We start from the raw sequence: 22,349 nt of genomic DNA, 5'->3' as shown, positions 1-22,349 counted from the left end.
ATGTATATATGGAACGACAAGAGAAGGGACTCAGACTGGACGTTCTCGGTACTTACCGTCCCAGACAAAAATACGCAAGTCGCCAAAAAGAAAGAATTTGTAGGAGAGTTGACCCGCAGATTTTTTTTTTTTTTTTAATGATGTAACGATTGCAAGAATCTGATGGTGACCCCTAATTATTATTTTTTTAATTAGATCCAAATGTGTGCACGGTTTGGATTGGACCGGTTTAGAATTATTGTTGAAACCAAATCGACCTATTTAAAAAAGCCAGTTCACACCTAGCTGAAAATTTTAGCTTCTCTCGGTTTGATTTATCTGGTTGATATTTAATAAGTTGGGCTATATGAACTGAGTTAAATCTAAACATGAAAACTTAATTTTATATAGAACTGGTATTCAATAGGCTAGACTAATGAACTGAACTAAATCTGAACATATAAAAGATTTAAAAAATTGAATATATATGCATATATACACATATGGATCAGATTGAATGGCATCGGTTTCTATATATATATATATATATAGGTCGGATCAAATTGATTTGGTTTGAATGTATATATTTATATATACCTAGGTCGAGTCGGTTTGAATTTTTTTGAAAACTCAAACCGAAATCAAACTAATTTATCTTTTTGATTTAAAACTTTCTCAAAGTGACACCAAACTGAATTTAGAAAAAACCGATATAAACCTATAATTCTCACAAGATGGAGTTCCAGTCAAGAACATAGTCTATATTATTCTTTTTTCGATAATAAGTCAAAAATCATGCATACCATTTTGATAAATAAATTTGGGTGGATGTGTCTCACTTCCTCCGTTATTCCTCAGAAGAAGAAGAATAAGTCAAAATCAGTTCATATTAGTTGGTTTGTTGTTCAGCTTTTTTTCAAAAATGTTGTTTAAGTATTGCTAGATGACCTGAAAACTAGCCAAGATCAGTCTGTTGCAGAGTTTGCTGTCATTAATGGCTTTTTCTTCTCTTGGACTCTTAAGAGATAGAGACCAATTGGTAACAACCACATGTTTTTCCTCTCCTTTTCTATGATTACTCAAGTTTTGTTTTGGTGTAAATAATTTTGAAGATTCCTCCCTTATCATTAATGGTCGGGTGGCTTCTTTTGCATCCCTTATCATCACAAAAAAAAACCCTCCCTAATTATCATGTGGTGATGGAAAAGTCAAAGAGAAGAACAATTGGCCAAATTTCAGACACTCTATTATATTAGAAAAAAAAGTCAAACAGGCCATCTCCTATTAGATTAGAATTGACGACATTTACGTTTTTTTCCTCTCCCTTTCCGTGATTACTCATGTTTTGTTTTGGGGTAAAGAACTTTGAAGATTCTTCATCTTATTTCTCTCCCTTTCTGTGATTACTCATGTTTTGTTTTGGTGTAAAGAACTTTCAAGATTCCTCCCTTACTAATAGCCAGATGGCTTCTTTTGCCTTCCATATGATCACAAAAAAAAACTCACTAATTATCTTGTGGTCATGGCAAAGTCAAGCAGAAGAACAATTAGCCAAATTTCACACTCTATTAGATTCGAAAAGAAAAAAGTCAGGCAGGCCATCGTCTATTAGATTAGAATTGATGGCACCCACATCTTTTTCCTCTCCTTTTCTATGATAACTCATGTTTTGTTTTGAGGTAATGAACTTTGAAGATTCCTCATCTTTTTCCTCTTCTTTTTTGTGCTTACTCATGTTTTATTTTGGGGTAAAGAACTTTGAAGATTCCTCCCTTATCATTAATGGTCGGTGGCTTTTTTTGCCTACCTTATCATCACACACACATACACACAAAAATAAAAATAAAAAAAAATAGAAGTTATGGAAAGGCCGGTCAAGCAGTCCATCATACATATTAGATTAGAAATTTAGAGGCTTATAGCTACCAGCAGAGCCAGAGGGCGATGGAAAATTGAAAAGAGACTTTGGGCAATGCATCGATGTTTCATGATTGAGAGAGTCGTCCGTGATGGAGAAAGTCGTCCCTGATGAAAAGAGTGTCCGTGATGAAAAAAATCGCACATGATGGAGAGCAGAGAGGAGGGGAGGGTGACCAGGTTTGATTGGATACTTTTATAATTTGACAAAAAGTTCAGATCTTATTCAATTGGAAACAGATGAAAAGTTCTAAGAATAGCCATAGGAAAACGGTGCTTCTCGGGATAATGTCTTTTTTGGGTACATATCTTATTCAATTGGAGGGCAGGTTGCTTTGGGTTAGGTCTAGCTTATTTGTCTGATCAACTATATGGTCGTCCATTCTCAGTGAGTTTTTCTTGGGTTCAAATGGATATTTCTATGACAGGTTAAGTTGGGCGGAATTTATCTTGAAGGAATGCTAATCGAGGATGACGAGCAGTCTGGGTTTTTCTTTAACCCGTTTGCAGTCTGGGTTATTTCCACGGAGGTTTAGTCCAATCAAGAATACTTGAGCCGATTGCAGTCTAGGTTTTTCTTTAACCCGAGCTATTTTGAGCCCCACACATTGGATTTTGTTTCCCGCCATTGTGGTCTGCTATCTTAATTTACATCGCAGTGTTCCTTTGCTACGAAATTGCTATCACACTGTGCCGGTTGCTTTCCCTACAACTGGGGCTTTTTGTCACCAAGAGGCTAATCTCGGTTTATTTATTTATTTTTTTAGTACAACGGCGGCTCACCAACAAAATTAGAAAACAAAATACCTATTGGCAAAGATGTGTGGTCCACCCATACAAAGCCACCTGAGTGATGAGCCACAAACGAGGCTACCCAGTCGGCATCACCATTTGCCTCCCTATATACATGCGTAGCCTGGTAGGAGCTGCACTCCTTCAGAAGTCTACAAATATCATGAACTATCGGCCCCAATGGCAAAATGGTTGTAGGTCTCGAGATATTGAAATTAGAGCTAAATATGCTTTCTTAAAGCTAGTTAGAGTCGCAAAAGAATCATGTATTTGTTGAATAGGTCTGTGCGACCATCTTAGACTCACATCAGCTTGTATTTTAGATTTTAGATGGTTTCCAAATTTGCAGAAGGATTTGGTAGCTAGGACATCTACCACACTCCTAAGTGACATCTTTACCAAATTCTTAGGGACTTGGATAATACCATAGAGCACACTTCTGCCATGCTCGCTAAATTAAATCTTTGATGACTGGTTTATATATATATATATATATATATATATATATATATGGAATGACAACAGAAGGGACGCGACTGGACGTTCTCGGTTTGAAATCAAATCGACCTATTTAAAAAAGTCAGTTCACATTGAGCTAAAAAAACTAGCTTCTTTCGGTTTGATTTATTCGGTTGATATTTAATAAGTTGGGCTATATGTACTGAATTAAATCTAAACATAAAAATTTTATTTTATATAGGACTGATATTCAATTGGCTAGACTAATGAATTGAACTAAATCTAAATATATAAAAAATTTAAAATATTGAATATATATGCATATATACATATATAGATCGGATTGAATGGGATATATATATATATATATATATATATATATATATATATATATATATATATATATATAGATCGGGTCAAATCGATTTGGTTTGAATGTATATATTTATATATACATATGACCTGTGTCGAGACGGTTTGAATTTTTCTGAAAACTCAAACCGAAATCAAACTTTTTTTTTTTTTGATTCGAGACTTTCTCAAAGCGACACCAAATTGAATTTAGAAAAAACCGATATAAACCGAACCGAAGAGACCGAATCGAATCAGATTCACAGTTTGGCTAGTTTATTGCATGCCCCTAAGTAGACCCTATTTGGATGCAGAATAACTTGAGGATATCTGCACCCAAGAAAGGCGGGATAATGGATTTATACCATAGAAGAGGATAAATAGATGGTCAAAGGTATAATTTTATTTCATTAGTTTGGAAGGTTAATTCAATTCCAATAATTTTGTGCAATAGAATTACATTATGGAGGAAAGGAAAGTTATCCCCTCGAATTACTTTTTTATCCCTGTCCATTTCTATAAAAAAAAGGTTTAAGAAATAACTCCCTGTATCTTGTATGAATTTGCAAACACCTCCTGCATGCCTAATTACTATAACATGCTGCATTTTTCATATTATTTCATCTTGTTGCAATATGACCCATACTCCTAATTAAGGTTGCAAATAAGTCGGGTTAACTTGTGACCCAACTCAACCTAACCCCGCTTAGACCCAATCTGGAGGATCCATGGGGCTGGGTTGACTTCCAAACTTGGACCCGTTCCACATCTCAAGTCGGATCCCAATTCAATTATTATATGGGTCTAATTTGGGTCTTCCAACTTATTAACCGACCCGACATGACCCGATGCGTCCTGACACAAGTTATGTGGTTTTTATGTTAGCATGTAATTGAACAAACTTTATTTGAGAAATTGTTTAACAGAAAAAATAGGTTAAAAAACTGAAAATCATATATGATGGAATCTTTAATTGCCTTTGTTGTTCGATTTCTTGATCTTGTTTCTTGTTTTACTCCTTGATTTATAAAGCACTAATCATAGAACAAGTTGCACAAGTTTATTTTGATTGATACTTTAACCCATGTATAGGTCCTAGCATGTAAGAAATCTATAAACTACATTCCTAAACTTCATCTATGCACAATATGTTAGAAACAAGATTATAGTGCTTGGAATCTCTAGGAATTGTGTGTCAAATGGCATTCATCACATATTATTCAAATTCTATTCCGATTCCGATTCAGATTCTGGCCACGAACCGTTCCAATTCCTATTGCAATCCATTCTGATTTCAATTCCGATTCCGATTTCCATTACGAATCAAATGTCCCCTTAGAATCTTATAGTTCATGTTTAGGTTTAGGTAAAACTATGTACAAAAACAAGATGAATGACATTTTGGTCTGAAAAAGTGGCAACAACCATTCTTGAGAATATAAAAAAACCCAAATCAATTCTACAAAAAATGAAAATAAGGCAGCCATTTTTGTAAAATATCCTAAAGATAATCTACATAAGAGTATAGATGATACCACAATCCTATCCATTGTGGTTTGGTAGTTGAATCGTTTAACTCATCTACTGGCTTTAACATTGCTAATTCTCTGATCATAGTAAATTACCTTGAGTTGAATAAAACAAATTCACTTTTCCTCGTCACGTCCACTATGGAACGAAACACCTTCCCTACGCCCCCTCCCAAGTCAAATCTTAAATTCATAGAAATTTGTTGACCGGCTTTGGCTTTACTTACGGGAGGACCAGGTTGGCCAGATCGGTCAACGAACGAAGTAGCTAGACTCTACTGCCATTGAATAAGAGCACCTCCTATTTTGATCAAAGCAGGGGGCGTCGCCCTACTCTGTGAACATAAGAGGGGCGGAGGGCGCGGCGCCGGCGCCCTTTGCAGCACCACAGACAGTCCTCCTTCTCCACGAAACTCCTCGGTTGGGCTCCGTTCGATAGGAGAACCCCTTGCGCCACCCCCTCTTCCTATCTCTCTCCTCTCCCTCCCTCTCTATCTCTCTCTCTCCATCACACACTAGTTCTCCCCTCCTCCTCTCCGCCGCTTGCCGTGGCATTGTGCCATGGCGGAAGAGTCTGAATTGGCACGTCTAGTTGGATTTTGTTATAATTACAGTTAAAGATCCCAATACATAACCACCTTCATGATTATGAATATTTTTAATATATGTATGTAATATGTTGATAAGTATGATGTAGAATGGATAATATTATTACTTATTTTCACACCATATTAATAACACTTAATTATAGTATACATGAATTAAGAAAGGGAATTGTTTCACAGCTACAAGAACTAAAAAAAAGGTATTAGACCAGCCATGCTGAGTGATTGCTGGTATATGTTAGATTCTCCTTGGAAGTTAGTATTGTTGTTGTTTCCTTTATTAGCAACTCCTTTCGAATCTAGGCGCGAAACTTCTTCGTTAGATTAGCCCAGCAGAAGCAATGACAGACATGTAATACGGGAGATGGAGACGTTCGCATTCTAGGCCGAGATAAACCATCTCCTCAACCTCTATATCAACACCTTCTACTCCAACAATTCCTCCGCGAGCTCATCAGCGTCGCCTCTGATGCGACTTCTTTTTTTGTTTCCAGACTATCTGTTGATCTTTCTGTTCTCGTGTTTTTTTCCCCTCCGTGGATAAGTAGAGGAGTTGGATAAAATTGGATTCGAGAGCTTGATGGACAGGAGCAACCTGGATGCTCAGCCGAAGCTCTTCTTCATCTATGTCGTGCCTGACAAGGACTGCAAGGCCCTTTCCATCATCAACAGCGGCATCGGCTGGTAACCATTTCCCAGCCCCCCATGCCTTGCACTTCTAGTAATTGCTATGTTCTTTGACACTGGCTGTGCCTCTATGATTCTGGCTTCAAAGTAATGGAAACAGGACCTTGAATCTGGAAAATGCAGTAGGAATCTTCAATCGGGTTTTATGAATCTTTTTGCATAATTAATTACCTGGAATTCTAATTCAGGAGAAAAAAAAAATGTGGAGTTAGGAAAGATCATGGTGTTGCAGTGGGTCCAAGAATAATGTGTCAGACCACATAATAATATGCATTGGCATCTCTGATTTCTTTGATTTATTTCAATTTTGATTAGGTTTCCTTATAATTGCTTTCTTTTTTCTTTGAGAATTTCAGAAGTTCATATGGTTCTGCTCTTGTGGAGACTCTGATCCTCCAGAATCGTCTTTTTTGCGGGATTAGAAAGTTTGGGTTCCAAAATTCTGGTCATAGAATCTTTATAGACGATCAAGATTCTATGTAACAGTAACAAGATGTGGTGAGAACAGATGGTTCAATAAATTGTTTGCTTCCTGCCAATCTCACCAACTAGGGATATTTTCCCCTTGGGTCTCGATCAGCATAAACATTATTTTTCTATTTATTTATTTACAATCGATCACCTTGCATTCAAAAATTAATAGGATATGGATGAAAAAGAAGTAGAGCTTTGTCTTTTATGCAGAGTTTGTCTTTGGTTGCTTCTACTGGGAATTCAACTCATTAGAAGAGGCCCCTTGGGGGAAAAATACCCGGAAAAGAGTTTTGGTGTCAGCTTTGTAATCATTTTTTTCTAAGACAATTTTTTTTTTTTTTTTTTTTTTTGTAATATTCCAAAACTTGTGTTACTCTGGTACTTCAGACCTGGCTCCCAATTTGGGAGCCATTGCGTGGTCTGGCACAGAAGGATCCATGCAAGCACTGCAGGCAGGGAATCCCATTGTCACCAGATACTAAGGGGCGAGCAGCTCGGCAGGGGAACGCAGATCACACTCTATCTCAAGGAAGACCGGGAAAAGTTTCTTTCTATATCTGTAAAAGTTCACTTCTATGATGAACTACTTCATATTGTTGGTTCTTATAAGTAAAATTAAACATTGCATTGCATTGCATTGGAATACTTGGAAGAGAGGAGGCTGAAGGATTTGGTGAAGCAGCACTCAGAATTCATCAGCTATCTAATTTAGTTCTAGACCGACAAGACCACCGAGAGGGAGACCAGTGATTATGAAGATAAGTATACCAAGAAGGAAGAGGAAGGTGATGTGGAAGAGGTTGACAAGGAAAAGGAGACCAAGTCCAAGAAGAAAAAGGTGGAAGGAGGTCTCTCATGAGTGGTCTCCCAACAACAAGCAGAAGCCCATCCGGCTTCAGAAGCCTGAGGAAATCACCAAGGAGGAATACGCTTCCTTCTACAAGAGCCTGACTAATGACTGGGAAGACCTTTTGGCTGTCAAGCATTTCTATGTGGAGGGACAGCTCGAGTTCGAGGACATCTCTTTGTCCCAAGGAGGGCACCTTTCGACCTCTTTGATACAAGGAAGGAGCTGAACAACATCAAGCTGTATGTGAGAAGGGTCTTCAGCATGGACAAGTGAAAGGGGCTTATCCCAGAGTACCTCAGCTTTGTGAAGGATGCTGTGGATTCTGATGACCTCCCTCTCAACATCTCTTGTGAAATGCTTCAGCAGAACAAGATTCTCAAGGTGATCAGGAAGAATCTTGCGAAGAAATGCATTGAGATGTTCTCTGAGATCGCCGAGAACAAAGAGGATTATAACAAGTTCTATGAGGCCTTCTCAAAGAATCTGAAATTGGGAAGCCATGAGGATAGCCAGAACAGAGCAAAGCTGGCAGATCTCATCCGCTACCACTCCATGAAGAGTGATGAAGAGATGACCAGCTTGAAGGACTATGTGACCAGGATGAAATAGGGCCAAAGGACATCTACCACATCACAGGTGAGAGCAGGAAGGCGGTTGAGAACTCTCCTTTCTTGGGCAGGTTGAAGAAGAAGGGCTATGGAGTCCTATTCACGGTAGATGCTGTTGATGAGAATGCGGTCGGACATCTAAAGGCCAAAGGAGTATGATGGTAAGAAGCTTGCATCTGCAACAAAGGAAAGCCTCAGGAGGCAGACGAGGAAAAGAAGAAAAAGGAGGAGAAAAAAAGCTGCATTTGAGAGCCCTTGCAAGACAATGAAGGATATTTTGGGAGAAAAGGTTGAGAAGGTGGTGGTAATCTGACAGGATTGTGGACTCACCCTGCTGTTTAGTAGCTGGTGAATATGGATGGACTGCCAACATGGAGAGGATTATGGAGGGACAACAGCATGGGCTCTTACATGTCCAGCAAGAAGACTATGGAGATCAATCCGGACAATGGAATCATGAAGGAGCTGAGGAAGAGAGCAGAGGTTGATAAGAACGACAAATCAGTGAAGGACTTGCTCCTCTTGGAGACAGCTCTTTTGACATCTGCATTCAGTTGGGAAGACCCTAACACCTCTGCAGGGAGGATACACCGAATGCAGGAGTTGGGTCTGAACATTGATGAGGAGGACGCTGGTGGTGACGACATGGACATGCCGGCTTTGGAAGAGGATGGCGATGAGCAGAGCAAGATGGAGGAGGTTGATTAAAGCTGTTCTGCAGGAGAGCTGGTGATGATAATCTGGATCATGGGTTCCTACTCTCAGTTTTGGGTTTATCAGTGGTTCTGTTAATTTTCCTTCTCCAATACTGATTTTGTGAGTTCATTCTAGCAAATTATATCTGGGTTTTGTAGGAGTTAACTATAGACTGCCTTCAACTGATCAAGAAGTTTCTGTATTCAAAGTTATTTGGGTTTTGTAGAAACTCAAATAATACCTTCCAGCTAGCCATTTTGGATGAGGTCCTGGGTTTTGACAGTTTGGATCAGTCATAATGTTTCCTGAAGGTGAGATATTTTGAGCCACTACTGTCAGGGTTGACAGTTGGACAACAAGTAGATCCGATGTAGTTGAAAGGACATTCTTGTTCATTTCTAGTGTTTTATCATTCGCGGACATATGGCAGCTCATACCATGATTAAAACACCCTTGAGGAGGTATCCATATGTCACTCTATTCCCTCCTAAGGTAGCTGCGAATTTGAAAGGATACTCTTTTACAAGGTTCTAAAATTGAATTTAAATCCATTTTGCTGTACATTTCTTTTTCCTGAAACCTGCATAATCTTCCACAAGAGAAAAGAAAATATCATTCTAGTGCCATGGTTCTCATTTCAGGACCTCCAAAGAGAAACAGATCATACTGCCAATGGAATGTACAGAAACTACAATTTTCACTCAGGATCACATGTAGATTGCTCAACAAGCTATTGGATTACTAAGTTTGGATTGCTTTTAGTAATAGTATGTTACTTTAGTAAAATATGCATTTCTTTTGAAATACACCGACATCAGGTCTGGCAGTGAATCAATAGTGGCAAAAAGAAAGAGTTATTCTAGAAGAAGGCACACAAGTAACTGCCAAAATTGGTAAGATGCAATTATCTAAACGATTCGTCATGCACCAAAGATTTACCATCCAGGATAGATTCATTCATCATATGCAAGAAATGGAATTAGATGATAATCTGTTTAAAAAGTAATCCACACCATCACTCTCTGCAACAATTCAACAAGAAACACAAAGGTTTAGTGGTTCGGCAGTTGGTTACTGAATAACTTATTACATTGCAATCCCAACTTTTTAACTTAAGGAGAACTAAGTTTTGCACATCGGATTATACCTTCAATAAAACTTAAGAAACAGAAAAGAACAGCCATTTCTATGATTTCCTAATAGTAGAGTAATTGAGTTAAAAACACTCTGACAACAGTTGAAGAACATCTTAGAGAATGGCTATAGAGGCCGGGAACCAATTACGAGTACAAAGAAAACCTGGTTGGGATGTTTCTGGGAACACATTGATACATAGTAGAAAGGTTTCCCGCTTGCGGCCATGCATCACTGACTCATTATAACAAGTAAAACATTATTCCTTCTTCTGGTGTAGATATCTTTTCATCCTAGTATTTCTCCATACTGGCTGCATTGGTTATGCTAAAAGAGATTCTCAAATAAATGCAAAGTATTACTTTTAAGACATTCTTTGATCCTTGGGTTTCCAATTACATATTTCTCATCTGTAATTATCCCTGTGCTACATGAATTTTGATTTCTTAATACAATCAGCCTAAATGGCAGACTTCTGTCTCGGAAGCAGTATGTCAGGGCAAACTATTGCAATTGAACTAGAGAAAATAAAGAAAGATGCTTATTTTATTGTTGATGTGACTCCAATGTGTCGACTTGTCATTAGATAAAAGGCAGGCTGCTTGTCAGAATTCACCATTCTGGATGGTGTTCTTGGAGATTTGAAAAACCCATGTGAATCGAGAAAGAAATAAATTGGACATGCAATTGGGACCAGACAGGTTTCTTGGACGCTTTCCAACTCCGGATCCAACGTAAAAAATTTAATTGAATAATAGAGGTGGGTTGGGTTAGGAAAGACCTCAAATTCGATGGAAAATAACAGTTCTAGATGCTTTTCTTGGGGATTTTATCCAAATCTTTAAATCTCAGAGAAAATTAAGGTAGATGGAGAGAAAATGGAACTTACAGTCGGAGTGGACCAGAGAAGGGTTTTGGATGCTTTCCGGTTCTTGATCTCTCGCCATCTCCCGCCACGTCGATCTCTCCGCCGTACCTCTCATTCCAAGAATCGAAAGAAAAGGCATTGGGGTAAGAAGCGAAACGATCAATGAGAAAGAGGAGGAAAGAGGAAAGAAAGCGAATGCGGGCAGCGGTGAGTACCTGATGAGGAGTGCGGGGCTGGAAAGAGATGAGACGCCCCACCCACCGCCGGGCGACGACGCCATTGGCTCGCCGTCGATGGGCAGCGGCTTTGGAATGGCGGAAGGGGGAGGGATGGGGGAGAATTTATAGAGAGCTCCGAGATGCACGTAGGGCTCGGACGTGACGCCGGCCTTTTCCCCTGGTTTCGGCTAACGACTTGCGACCGAGTACGGTGGGAGCGATGGAAACAAGACGACCGTACCGGAGTGACGGCGCGGCGAGCCTTTGGATCCGCGGCGCGTCAGAGCGGGGATTGAGGAGTCAATACTATATAAAAAAATATAAAATATATAAATAAATCCATCTGCCATCTTAAATTTTTGGGATAAATGATAATTTCAATATGATATTAGAATACCGAAAAATCCGACTTATATGCAAAAAAAAAATAAAAGTATATAAAATATAAAATATATAAATAAATTTACTTAATCCTAACAACTTAAGTTGTTTTAGGCTAAGCAAACGATGTACCATCTTACAATGTCCATGAGAGCCATGAGGATGTTTAAGATACCCAATACAACATTACTTGTTCACCCATGCTCTCTTTCCTTTTTCCTATTTTGTTTCTTGATGGGTAAAGAAAGTTTATACTACTAGTCTATCAAGGAGACTGCAGGAGCTATCCTATGTATAATGTCCAAGAGATTTTTTGGGAGGTTGAGATGTCATGAATTCACACCCAAGTTGCAAGTATCAAAAGTGGGGAGCCAGCTTACTGTGTGATTGGGTTGTTGTAGATGTGCATAAAGAGATGGTGATGTGGTTAGTTCATACGATGGGAGGTACCAAGAGCAATCTAATGACCGATGGCAGATGCTAGATTAACAAGATCCAGAGCTAGATTATTACATGAGGTCCACCATATGATTAACAAGCAAAACTAATAATGTTGTTGGTTTGCCGATAGCTTGATGGTGTACCAATTGCCATAAAATATCATAAATTGCTCCCAGACATTGGTGTGGAAGAGGATGTAATTTTTTATCAAGAAAAAAGAAAAATTTGACCTACTAGTCCTCTACTGCACGAGATATGTGGCTAGAAAGAATTGCTTTTGCACATAACTGATTATAAGATTCAATAAAAAAAATTAAAAATAAAAATAGTTCAAGCATATATTGAAAGTTCCTAACACATTTTGTAGGTGTATTCATTTTGTGGGTCTAAATTAGATCACCAAACATTAGATGAGAAAATTAAACTTAGAGGAAATTGGATACAAAAAACTTTGGTAATGTACCCAAGTCACGCGAATTGAGTGCTCCATATTATTTTTGTTTTTTCCTCCCCCCCCCCCCCTTCTCCCCCCCCCCCCCCCCCCCCTTCTCTCTCTCTCTCTCTCTCTCTCTCTCTCATTGTGTCTTCTTGCATAGTATAGCGGTGCTACCACAATAAAGGGTTTTAAGATAATTTACATAACATGTAATCTGGTACTAATCATGTCTCCTATTAGATACTGAAAATAATGTCTCTTTAACATGCATTTCTCAATATACTAAATTGTACGAATATTCTCATAAAATTATTATTTTCATGTATACCTTTATAAAATACTTATTTTACATATATATTTTTATTTTTTTAGAAGGATATACATGCCAAAAAAATTCTTAAAAAAAAACTCATCTGCAACATAATTTTGCGTAGAACAGAAAAAAAAAATTCAACTTCATTAGTTAATATTTTGTACTGGATCCCGTAATAATTGGATTCATTTTTTGATTTTTGGAGAAATATTTTCTCCACCTAATTGTCAAAATACAATATGGTTTATTTTCTGAAATACCAATCCAGGCCAATAAGTAAATATAATGCAACGGAAGTAGATTGGAGTGCAACGCAATAATCTACGAAACTAACAGGCAGCAATAGAAAAGGAGAAAGAAAATTATAATAATTAAAAATGTATTTTTCAAAATCCAAATTAAGTTTTTCACTAGCTTCACCCTTTCTCCTACTCCCCCTTGCTAATCTCACACTCCTTCCTCTCTCTCTTCCCCTCGTCTTCCCGAACCACTCCCCCTTGCTAATCCCACACTCCTTCCTCTCTCTCTCTCTCTCTCTCTCTCTTCCCCTCATCTTCCCTAAACCCTTTCCATCTCAAGCTTCCTCCTCGAAATCCATCGAATAATACGAGCAAGCCAAAAGAATTCGGTAATTATTCCCATTGGCATTCGGTAATTACCAGAATTCCCTTTCATTTTGTTCATGGATGAGTAAGTAACAATCCCTCCCCAAGTACAAGCTCTTTTTCTTTTTCCTCTAAAGATGAAGGAAACAAAAAACACCTCTTTTTCCTCTTGTGCCTTTCTTCCAGATCCGAGGACCGTGATAACGAGCCCAAGGACTGCGACGGGCGGTCAGCGGCGACGGGAGAGGCGAGGAGCACCACGAGCGTCCACGTGACGGCGCTGGACGGGCTGGTGAACGTGAACTCGCTCTTCACCATCGCCGTCTTCGTGGGGCTCTCCCTTACCTCCCCGGGACAGCGGAGCCTCGAGGGCAATCCCGCCTGCGACGCCGGCCCGGACATCGTCCGCAACCTCCTGGTGTTCGAGGTGGTCTCCTTCAGCTTCTTCCTCTTCTCCAGCCTCGTGGCCCAGGGCCTCAAGCTCGCCATCAATCTGCTCAACAGCAACGACGTGGACGAGTCCTTCCGGGCGCACATCAACGCGCGGGTGCTCCGCCTCGGCATGCTCGCCTCGGCGGCGGGTTCGGTGATTGGCTGCCTCTTCCTGCTGCTCTCCATGATCAACGTCATCCAGATCCGCCTGGGGTTGCTGTCCTGCGGCAGCACCGCCACCGGCCGGGCGGTGGCCGCGCTCGTCACGCTTGTCTCCACCGCCCTCGTCGTCTATATCTCCACCGTCTTCTATGCCTTCACCCACTGAGTCGCCCTTCTGCAGCCTTCTACTTCGCGGCCAACCTGGGTTTCATTCTTCTTTTTCACCTTCTATTATTTGAATTGGATTAAAAAAACAAAAACAAAACTGAAAATTGTGAGTGGATCAGACGAGATCATATCGAATGATACGGCGGGATAAGGTAGAAGAGCTTGTGATCTGACCGAACTCGAGTTTGAATCCAGGATCTGGTGGTTGGATTGAGAGAGTTGTTTGGGTTTGTGATTCGTTTACTCCTCAGTCCTCACGATGATTTAATTAGGGTCTAGGATTCTGCAAACGCTAATTATATGATCTCACAATAAAGTACAGGAAGATCCTTCACCAGTCATAACTCTTGAGACTTAAGCATTACTTTTATTTTTCTTATTTTTTATTTTCTGTAATTATTCCGTATCGAATCATTTTGAATGTGACACGACACGACTATGCTAGCGGAAAAACAAAATCAGCGGATTCTGGTTGTTGGTGTGCCGTCGTCATAAACTATTGGCTCCATTGCTTACTAATGGCTCATAGGATCATTATTAGGAGGGTGGCAACCGTACGTATGATAAAATATATGCGAAAAACTGATTTTTAATCGAGGAGAACACCGGTGCCTTTTAATTATTCCTCCGAATTGTGATGCCCTTACTTCACATGCACAGCTGGGGTGCAAGAAAAACTTTTTGACTTGTGATATTCGAACTTTTGAGGAGTCGTGCTAGAAGCGGGCTACGACCATGCACGAGGAAAGAAATACATTGACCGGCATCATCTTAACTTTTAATGAGCCTGGAAAATCAACTAATGTTACTTATTATTATTATTATTATTATTATTTCGCCAAGTAGATGAGAAACGGTTACTATAACAAAAACAGAACAAGTTGATTATGACCAGCCTTCACCATACCTGTGCAAGCATGTAGCGGTATCTCATCAAAGAACAAGTCCATCCGGCAATTGCGCTCTTTTCAGCCATCTGTGCGGGGGTGTTCACTGAACCATCTTCAATCATACATCTCGTTGAACACATCATTGTGCTGAAGTTTATCATTTTGAACAAACGCCTCCAGATTTCACTCATAAAAAAATTAAAAAAAAACGGAACAAAGGCCTCCAGACCGGTATGTAATCTGTAATGTTTGAAGAATTCCATGGAATATGGTTCACAGAGCATGCAATATAAGAATTTACGAGTCACCATCAGTACCGCTCTCTCTTATACAGTTGGCAGATTCAGAAGATAAATGCATGAAACGAAAAATTTTGAGAATAGTCGTGAAACTGCAAAAGCGCTGAATTATGCCCTCTTGAAGCAGTGCAGGACCAATAATAATTTCCGACTCCAAAATTTCCGAGCAATTAGATGTCTTCAAGAGGCGTGCAGGAGAGCACCATGTGGCCTACCTTGGCTTAGTGTTTGTTGAGGATCATAAGCAAAACAAGACAATCGCTGATGCATTAATTACCCTCTCCACGAAACCCATCGTTGGAGAGGAGGTTGCGTCTGTCTATCATCCTCCAGTGCTATGATGCCCAGGAGCAAGGGATCCTCAAGCATCATTTTAGCAACCAAGTAACCAGCAATGGACCAGGTTTGGAACTGTCGAGCTTGCTTCCCAACGTACCTCCCTTGCTTTCCATCGTAATATTCAGGCCAGTTATCCTTCAGCAGCCGGCATTCTGCAAGCTCGACAGCACGTCTTGCTACTTGGGGTCGTCCAGTCTTAATGCATGCAGCAGCTACAAGCCAAAGTAGCACTGAAGGCAAAAAAAAAAAAACAGAAGAAAAAGGTGAAATAACTTTTTGAGGGAACCGAACACTATTAAATGAACAGTCAAACAAATACGCTAATTTTTAAGGTCCGATCTGACTACAACTAACAATGATCGGTTCAGACGTATAGGATAATTTCCTTCACTCCTTGGCACAACTACACATAAGCATTGCCACAAATATCTGATAATCCAAGGAAATAGGCCCCTAAATTGATTTTGGGAAAAAAAAATATTATCTCAGTTCACTATATCACGAGCAGCATGTCAAGGAGGACTGGCATTCATCATGTCCTTGCTGCCCAGGCAAGCACCAAGCAGCACATGATCACGACTTCCAATTTACAGGAAGGATGATCTGTGGCTCATATATTTAAATGCTTTGGAAAGCAGACTTATAAGCTACAAATAAATGCATATGTGAGAATATCTGTACAGAGTATGCCATCGTTTGATAGAGATCTTTTAAGAAATTGGAAGTAACCATAATCTATTATCCGGCAAAACCTATTCTAGAATATGAGACTAAGAATGATTTGCATAACAGACACAAGAAAAATGGTGTTTTGTGATGTATCAGTATAAGAAAAGTAATCATGGGATACAATTTCTGGAGCTTATGAGTCAATATGTGGTATGAACCGGCAGATGTTAATATCAAAGCAATTGGCTCACTGTTACCAATACAAAGAAAAAGAGAAAGAAAAGAAAAGAAGAACCAGCAATACATCAGACCAATTTGGACGCCCAGGAACAATATCATATATGTGATTGTATCAAACATGTGAATCAACTATAGTTATTTGTGGCGCTTGTTAATTGTAGAAGGGATTAATATACCACTTGAGAAATATCAATTATGCATTTGAAACTCACCCGGCCAAGATCCCCCATTGTGGTAGCTCCATCTAGTGTTTTTCGGATCACAACCAGTAACTATTCGCCATTCATGACTTTCTATCGCTGGATAACAGACCTTCATAGGCATTTCTCCAACCAATTCTGCCCAACGTTCTTCCAGAAGATCCATAATAGCTGCAGACTGATCTGGTGTTGCTAATGATGATAAAATTGCCATACAATTACCCAAGCAAAACCAACGGCAGTCCATTCTAGCAGGACTAACATTTCCAATGAAGTAACCACCACGGGTTGGCATAAAATCAAATACCCAGTCTGGAAGAGAGTCAGGCATCACATTGAATTTGTTAACTGCCGTATGAGAATATTCCTCCGTTTTATACCGATAAATGTCATTAAGTTGACGAAAGTCAAGCCAAAAGTAACTTCTCAAGTGATAGCTCAAGGCATGAAGGCGCTTAGCTATCCGATCCGCAAATTCCTTCCCCTCTTCATCATGCTTGAGCAAAACCAAGGCACAGCTTAAGGCCATAAAGAACAGTGCTTGTATTTCAATGGGGTAACCATAAATTCCCTGCAGAATGCGTTTTATGTGAAGTACATAAGTTAGTACACTGGATCATCTTCAGGAAAAGCTTACAACGAGAGGTTTATATTCTTTTTTCCTTAAACTAAACATGAAGACTGTTTTTCAAAGAATAAGACTATACCCCTGTTGCTCACTGCCAAGTTATGTTCAACAAAGCATTTGCTTTTAATAAAATGAAAGAGCAGAAATGAAGTGCAAGAAGAAAAAAAGTTGGATGCTACTTTGTAGGCAATCAAAACACTCGGCAATTAAAAAATTACACATTCGAATTTTAGTAGCAAGTTATCAAGCTGCACAACTAATGTTCTCAGTTCCTCTAACAGCCCCTAGATAGACTCGTTAATTATTCTTCCATATTGCTCAAAGGCCGCATGATTAAAAAAAAATGTATAGCCAATGGCATTTGGACTTATGTATTATATATGTAGTTTTAAAGTAAATTTTTGAAACTAATAATGGATTATGCATAAGCAATGGCATTTGGACTTGTTCTGTTTATTTATTTAAATATCCAAGGCATAAGAAGCTAGAGTTTGTAGATATTTTATCATTTTATAGTCACTCCCCCGCAGAGTTTGAGATCTTCTTTAAATAAAGGGAAAAAAGACTATTTGTAATTTAATTCGAAAAATAATTTTACAATACATTCCTCATAATCCAACCCTTTGTAAATCAAATAGGACTGGACATGGAGCAAAACTCCTATGCTGAAAATTCTCCATGGAAATACGAAGCAAATAAGAGTGACTGGCGAACAAGGTTTCAGAAAGCCGACTCAGGATAGCTTGGACGAGGCTTGATTATGTACTGTTCCATGTTTTCAGTTTGGAGAATATTTTTTTCCATACAGGTTAGTATCACATTAACGAATTGTCAAGTCTAGAATTCCTGATTTTACCATAATCTAATAAGGAAAACAATTCCTCCTACTTTTAATAAGTATTTAAAAAATTAATATTTGATTTGGAATCTGTTGATTCTGCCTCTCATTTATGCGTCTACATTCATTTATGCCCCTCATTTTGGTTCCAAAATTTTTGCTTAACTGCAAATATCATGTTTTGAAATCTTTGTCAAATTTGCAGGTTTTCCCTCAGAAGGAAAGTTTCAACAAGTCAGCGATCCGCCACCAAAAATTAGAAACAAAAAGGATACAAGACAGGCTAATATAACCGGAATCAAGCTCAGTCTTAAAATAAATTTTGACAGATATAGACTTGAGATATATTGGGAGGCTCACCATTCTACGGTCTATCATACAACAGCCATCAGCACAGAGTAAAGTGGGATATGTATCAAAACCTTCAGAGAGACTCAAAGACAAAATAAGCCGCATGCCCTTTTGGCATTCAGGCATTTCAGCCAAGGAAGCGTCACCTGTGGATTTTGTGTATGCACGAAGCAATATGATCCACCAAAAGCCAGAATCAACAGGAGCTACTCTTCCGATAGCAGCTTCCCCAAAATCAGCAATTAAACCTTCTTCTTGACGAACTGGGTCATGCAAAACTTTGAAGCTTGCTGGCATTGCACCTTCCCCTAACTTGAAGCAGTCCACCCTTTTCTCCCGTGATTGAAGTTGGAGTGTTTTCAGGAGGAAGTTTTTGACAATTTCTGGCTCCCCATTCATCAGATATGCCAAGCCACTAGAGACAAAATCCCTCACAAACACCTATCAGATTAAAAACAAAGTCAGAACCACCCAACATATACCTTGGGATCTCTGTAGCTATTGCATCACCTTAAACAAAAACAGTTAATTGAACAAAGTTCAGGAGGATGAAGGCACGACATATCCCATTTGATTAAGAGAATGCTCATATAACATTAAATGATGTAACTTGAGCTATGGTGCCATTTACTCCACTATTATAAACTCTAAGACTACCAATCTAGCTGTTTAATCAGTACTTAGAGCAACTTATATAGAATGAGTAATAGACCGATCACGACAGTCAGACGTTTAATTAGTTACTAAATTTTGGGCATCGATCAGATTTCAGAAGAGCAGACCATGAAAGATTCATGTTAAAAGTTGGACAATTTATAGTTCCACTGAATTCTAGCATGTATTGGTGTGAATTCAACATCTCGGGAAACATTTAAGCCTGACAATAAGAAAATGGAAGCCAAATTGTAACAGTATGCCACCAAAGAAATTAAATGCAGCCGGAAAGTGTGAGACAGCACCAGTCTAGCATCAAGGAAATCAGATCGAAGTATCATAAACAACCACCTAATAAATTGACTGTGGGGGAAGCTCCTTACTTCCTCCATATTTATTTCAATAAAAAAAAGACAAAGAAATCAGATAGAAACAGAAAATAAATTTCAGGTGCAACTAAAAGCAAATCTGCTTTACATGTGACAAAACCAAGGGAACTTGATGAAAGAAAACAAAACCTGATTGTAGTTAAGTGCTTCTTCTGTATGGTCTAATGCAGCAATGGTCCCAACCGGTTGGCCTTGGAAGTACACCAATGAGCGGTTTAAGGCTTCCCAACCTTCTGTCGCTATAGAATGGGACTCGCCACCACTGGATGCCCTTGGAGAGGTCGCACCAGACCTTCCACCGGTAGAACATAGATTATCTTGACAGTCATCTGTCCTTAAGTCTTCGAGGATCACAGAAGGATGGCGAGGTGAACCTGATGCAGAAGACAGCTCAGATAAATTCCTCGCCTCCTGAGACATCCGGCGTTCGACGTTAAGTGATGTAACTTCATAATCAAATCTTGAGAAATCCAAAGGACGTGGATCGCTGTCGGTCTGAGTTGGATCCATTGCAACTGAAGGCACAAGTATGAAAAGCCGCAGCTAAGTTCTGTTCCAAAAGATAAGTAATCTGCACTTGCCAAATAAGAACAAGCAGAATAGAGTTGAGATTCATATCAAGAGAAGAAAACAAAATATTCACAGTAGCAAAGTTGGTACACAGGTAACTCTCTAAGCAATGAGGCCTATGACTACTATATTTCAACAATTTTAATTAAAAAAAAACTAGGACTGTATCATCAGTTGCTAGTTCAGTAACAAATACTCTCAACACTAATTCCAGAAGAAGGAAAGAAAAACCAGGACCAGCTTGAAATCATTACTTTGAGAAGAATGGTATAATGCTGAACAAAAGAAAGGCACCGACAGAATTCACCAAAGCTAAAAAAAAAACCTTCAGTTCAACTCAAAAACTGAAGCACATATTATATCCTGGAGAAGTTCCATAAAAGATCTTGCATTCTTGCCATACTACTGGGATTGTGAAGAGACTTCCAATTTCCATTTTGCCATCTAAAGCATTCTCTGAACCCCGGTGTGGTAGCAGTCAGCATCACAGCAAAGGATAAAATTAAAAGTAGTAATTGATATGATTCCAAAATCAAATCATTTGCCGGAATTCTTAACAGCATTTATGAAGCAACCCGCTTTTTTCGTTCTTCTCTTCTTGCAACCGCACATAAAAGTCAAGTACTAATAACAATAACTGCATACGTCCGAACATCAACCAAAACAAGAAAAGTGCACAAGAATATCTACTGAGATCATACATTAATCCATTAAAACAATATCAACATCATTCAGATACTACGGGTTGAGAAAATTCGGTCGCGACAACCAATTTGTCTATTCTTCTTTTTCTTTTTTTCTCTTTTTTTTTTTTTTTTTGCTTTAACGCCTTATGTCATCAAAATAGACAAGATCCACGTACGAAAGACGATTCATATATTGGAGCCTAAAAGAATCATCAATGAGGATCATAAAAATTCAAGAACGGAAACAAGGATAAATAACACTTCATGTTCTTGATAAAAGGGGAAATAATTAAGAAGGGCAGATATTCCCAGAGAAAACTGCTAACGGTAGTTCCTAAAAAAGCACCAAATGGACATGCATTAGACCTAACTCGATCAAAAAGAAAAGAAATTCGAAGAAACCTCGAAGGAAAGGTCACAAAGAAAGTAGAAAAAGAAAATGAGAACAAAAGGAACGAAGGTTGTAATCGAAACCGAAACAGATTATCTGAAAAAAGAGAACAAGATCGAGTTCTTTAGCTCGATTCACCTGCCTTCGGAACAGGAGAAGAACCGAGATGGGTATGAAAAGAACTCCCTCGCCGCTCGCTTTCTTGGAGAAACCCTAGTTCTTTCCAAGAAGCGATGAGCCGTGGGAGAGAAAGGGGCGTTGTGGGAATGGGGGTTTTGTAGGCATTTAATCGACTCCGGCTCGGAGAGCATGGAGCATGAAACCAAATATCAGCGCTGTAAAGCTGGCGAGCGCGAAGCAACAAATACATGACTACCGCTGGGAGGTAACCGGTGGAGTTGTGGGGACTGACCGGCTAGCGCCGGTGGATTGTGGGGTGGGGGTGCGTCGGTCAGCGGATGGAGCCGGTTCGGTTCTTGGACGGTGGGGCGATCGAGAAGGGACGGCTGGGATATTCTTGTGTCCTGGCTCCAGAACTTTCTCTGGCATCTGGCAAAATATTCACTACACCCAACTGATGTGGCCCACAGAATCACCCAAATCGAATCTTGAGGAATAGGAGACGTGGGGTCTACTCGAAATCACGTCTCGTATCGCCTCAAGGGTGTAAAAAGGAATGGTTTTGGTGGGGCCTCCACTACTGTGGGAAGGACGGGGAGACCAACGGTACGGATCTGCCCTGGAAACACGTGTCGAGTACATGATGGCTCGTCAGAGGGGGCCCTTGGCGCCTCTGGTGAGCGGACGCGCGAAACGGCGGTCGCTCTGAGTTTATCTCGACCGTCTCATTAGTGGGGATCTGAAGGATGAAATGGGTTAGAAGGTGAACGTCTTCCGATGGCGGACGGTTCGTGTCATCGTGTGGGATCTGATGGCGGGCCGGTCCAGGCTTTAGCCCAAGATCAACATATTTTAGTTATATTCGGGCCTGGTCAGGCCCATCCTCCAAGTCTACCTTCTAGGCCCAATCTTGGCCTATCCTTCGGGCCCACCTTTCGGGCCCAAGCTGGCCATCCTTCAGGTCTACTTTCCAAGCCCAT

At 39.6% G+C, this 22,349-nt stretch overlaps 2 protein-coding genes, 1 long non-coding RNA gene and 1 pseudogene across 4 annotated transcripts; 2 read left to right on the top strand and 2 right to left on the bottom strand.

Annotated features, from left to right (window-relative positions):
* Positions 1-5,658: 5,658 nt before the first annotated feature.
* LOC120105120 (uncharacterized) lies at positions 5,659-11,450 on the bottom strand. Its single transcript, XR_015976708.2, has 2 exons — positions 10,971-11,450; positions 5,659-6,429 (listed from the first exon to the last, which is right to left on the bottom strand). It is a non-coding gene; the product is annotated as an uncharacterized LOC120105120 (long non-coding RNA).
* LOC103715454 (heat shock protein 82-like) lies at positions 5,991-9,200 on the top strand (annotated as a pseudogene).
* A 1,560-nt stretch (positions 11,451-13,010) lies between the features above and the next one.
* On the top strand, positions 13,011-14,627 carry LOC103715455 (uncharacterized). Its single transcript, XM_008803072.6, has 2 exons — positions 13,011-13,428; positions 13,530-14,627. The coding sequence occupies exons 1-2, from the start codon at positions 13,421-13,423 to the stop codon at positions 14,101-14,103; spliced, it is 582 nt and encodes a 193-aa protein (XP_008801294.4). The 5' UTR covers positions 13,011-13,420; the 3' UTR covers positions 14,104-14,627.
* A 606-nt stretch (positions 14,628-15,233) lies between these two features.
* On the bottom strand, positions 15,234-22,349 carry LOC103715456 (putative alkaline/neutral invertase F). Of its 2 annotated transcripts, XM_088719124.2 has the most exons (5): positions 21,388-22,349; positions 19,732-20,173; positions 18,569-19,000; positions 16,755-17,313; positions 15,234-15,863 (listed from the first exon to the last, which is right to left on the bottom strand). In XM_088719124.2, the coding sequence occupies exons 2-5, from the start codon at positions 20,110-20,112 to the stop codon at positions 15,568-15,570; spliced, it is 1,668 nt and encodes a 555-aa protein (XP_088575250.2). In that variant the 5' UTR covers positions 20,113-20,173; positions 21,388-22,349; the 3' UTR covers positions 15,234-15,567. The 2 variants fall into 2 exon arrangements, with proteins under 2 accessions (XP_088575250.2, XP_008801295.3); XM_008803073.6 differs by having other exon boundaries at positions 19,732-22,349.

Source organism: Phoenix dactylifera, chromosome 3 (genome assembly GCF_051530095.1).
Source record: "Phoenix dactylifera cultivar Ajwa chromosome 3, Ajwa_hap1_PhDact_Kaust_v1.1, whole genome shotgun sequence".
NCBI lineage: Eukaryota > Viridiplantae > Streptophyta > Magnoliopsida > Arecales > Arecaceae > Phoenix > Phoenix dactylifera.
The sequence above is the reverse complement of the archived record's forward strand: the minus strand, read 5'-3'. Positions and strand labels throughout refer to the sequence as shown.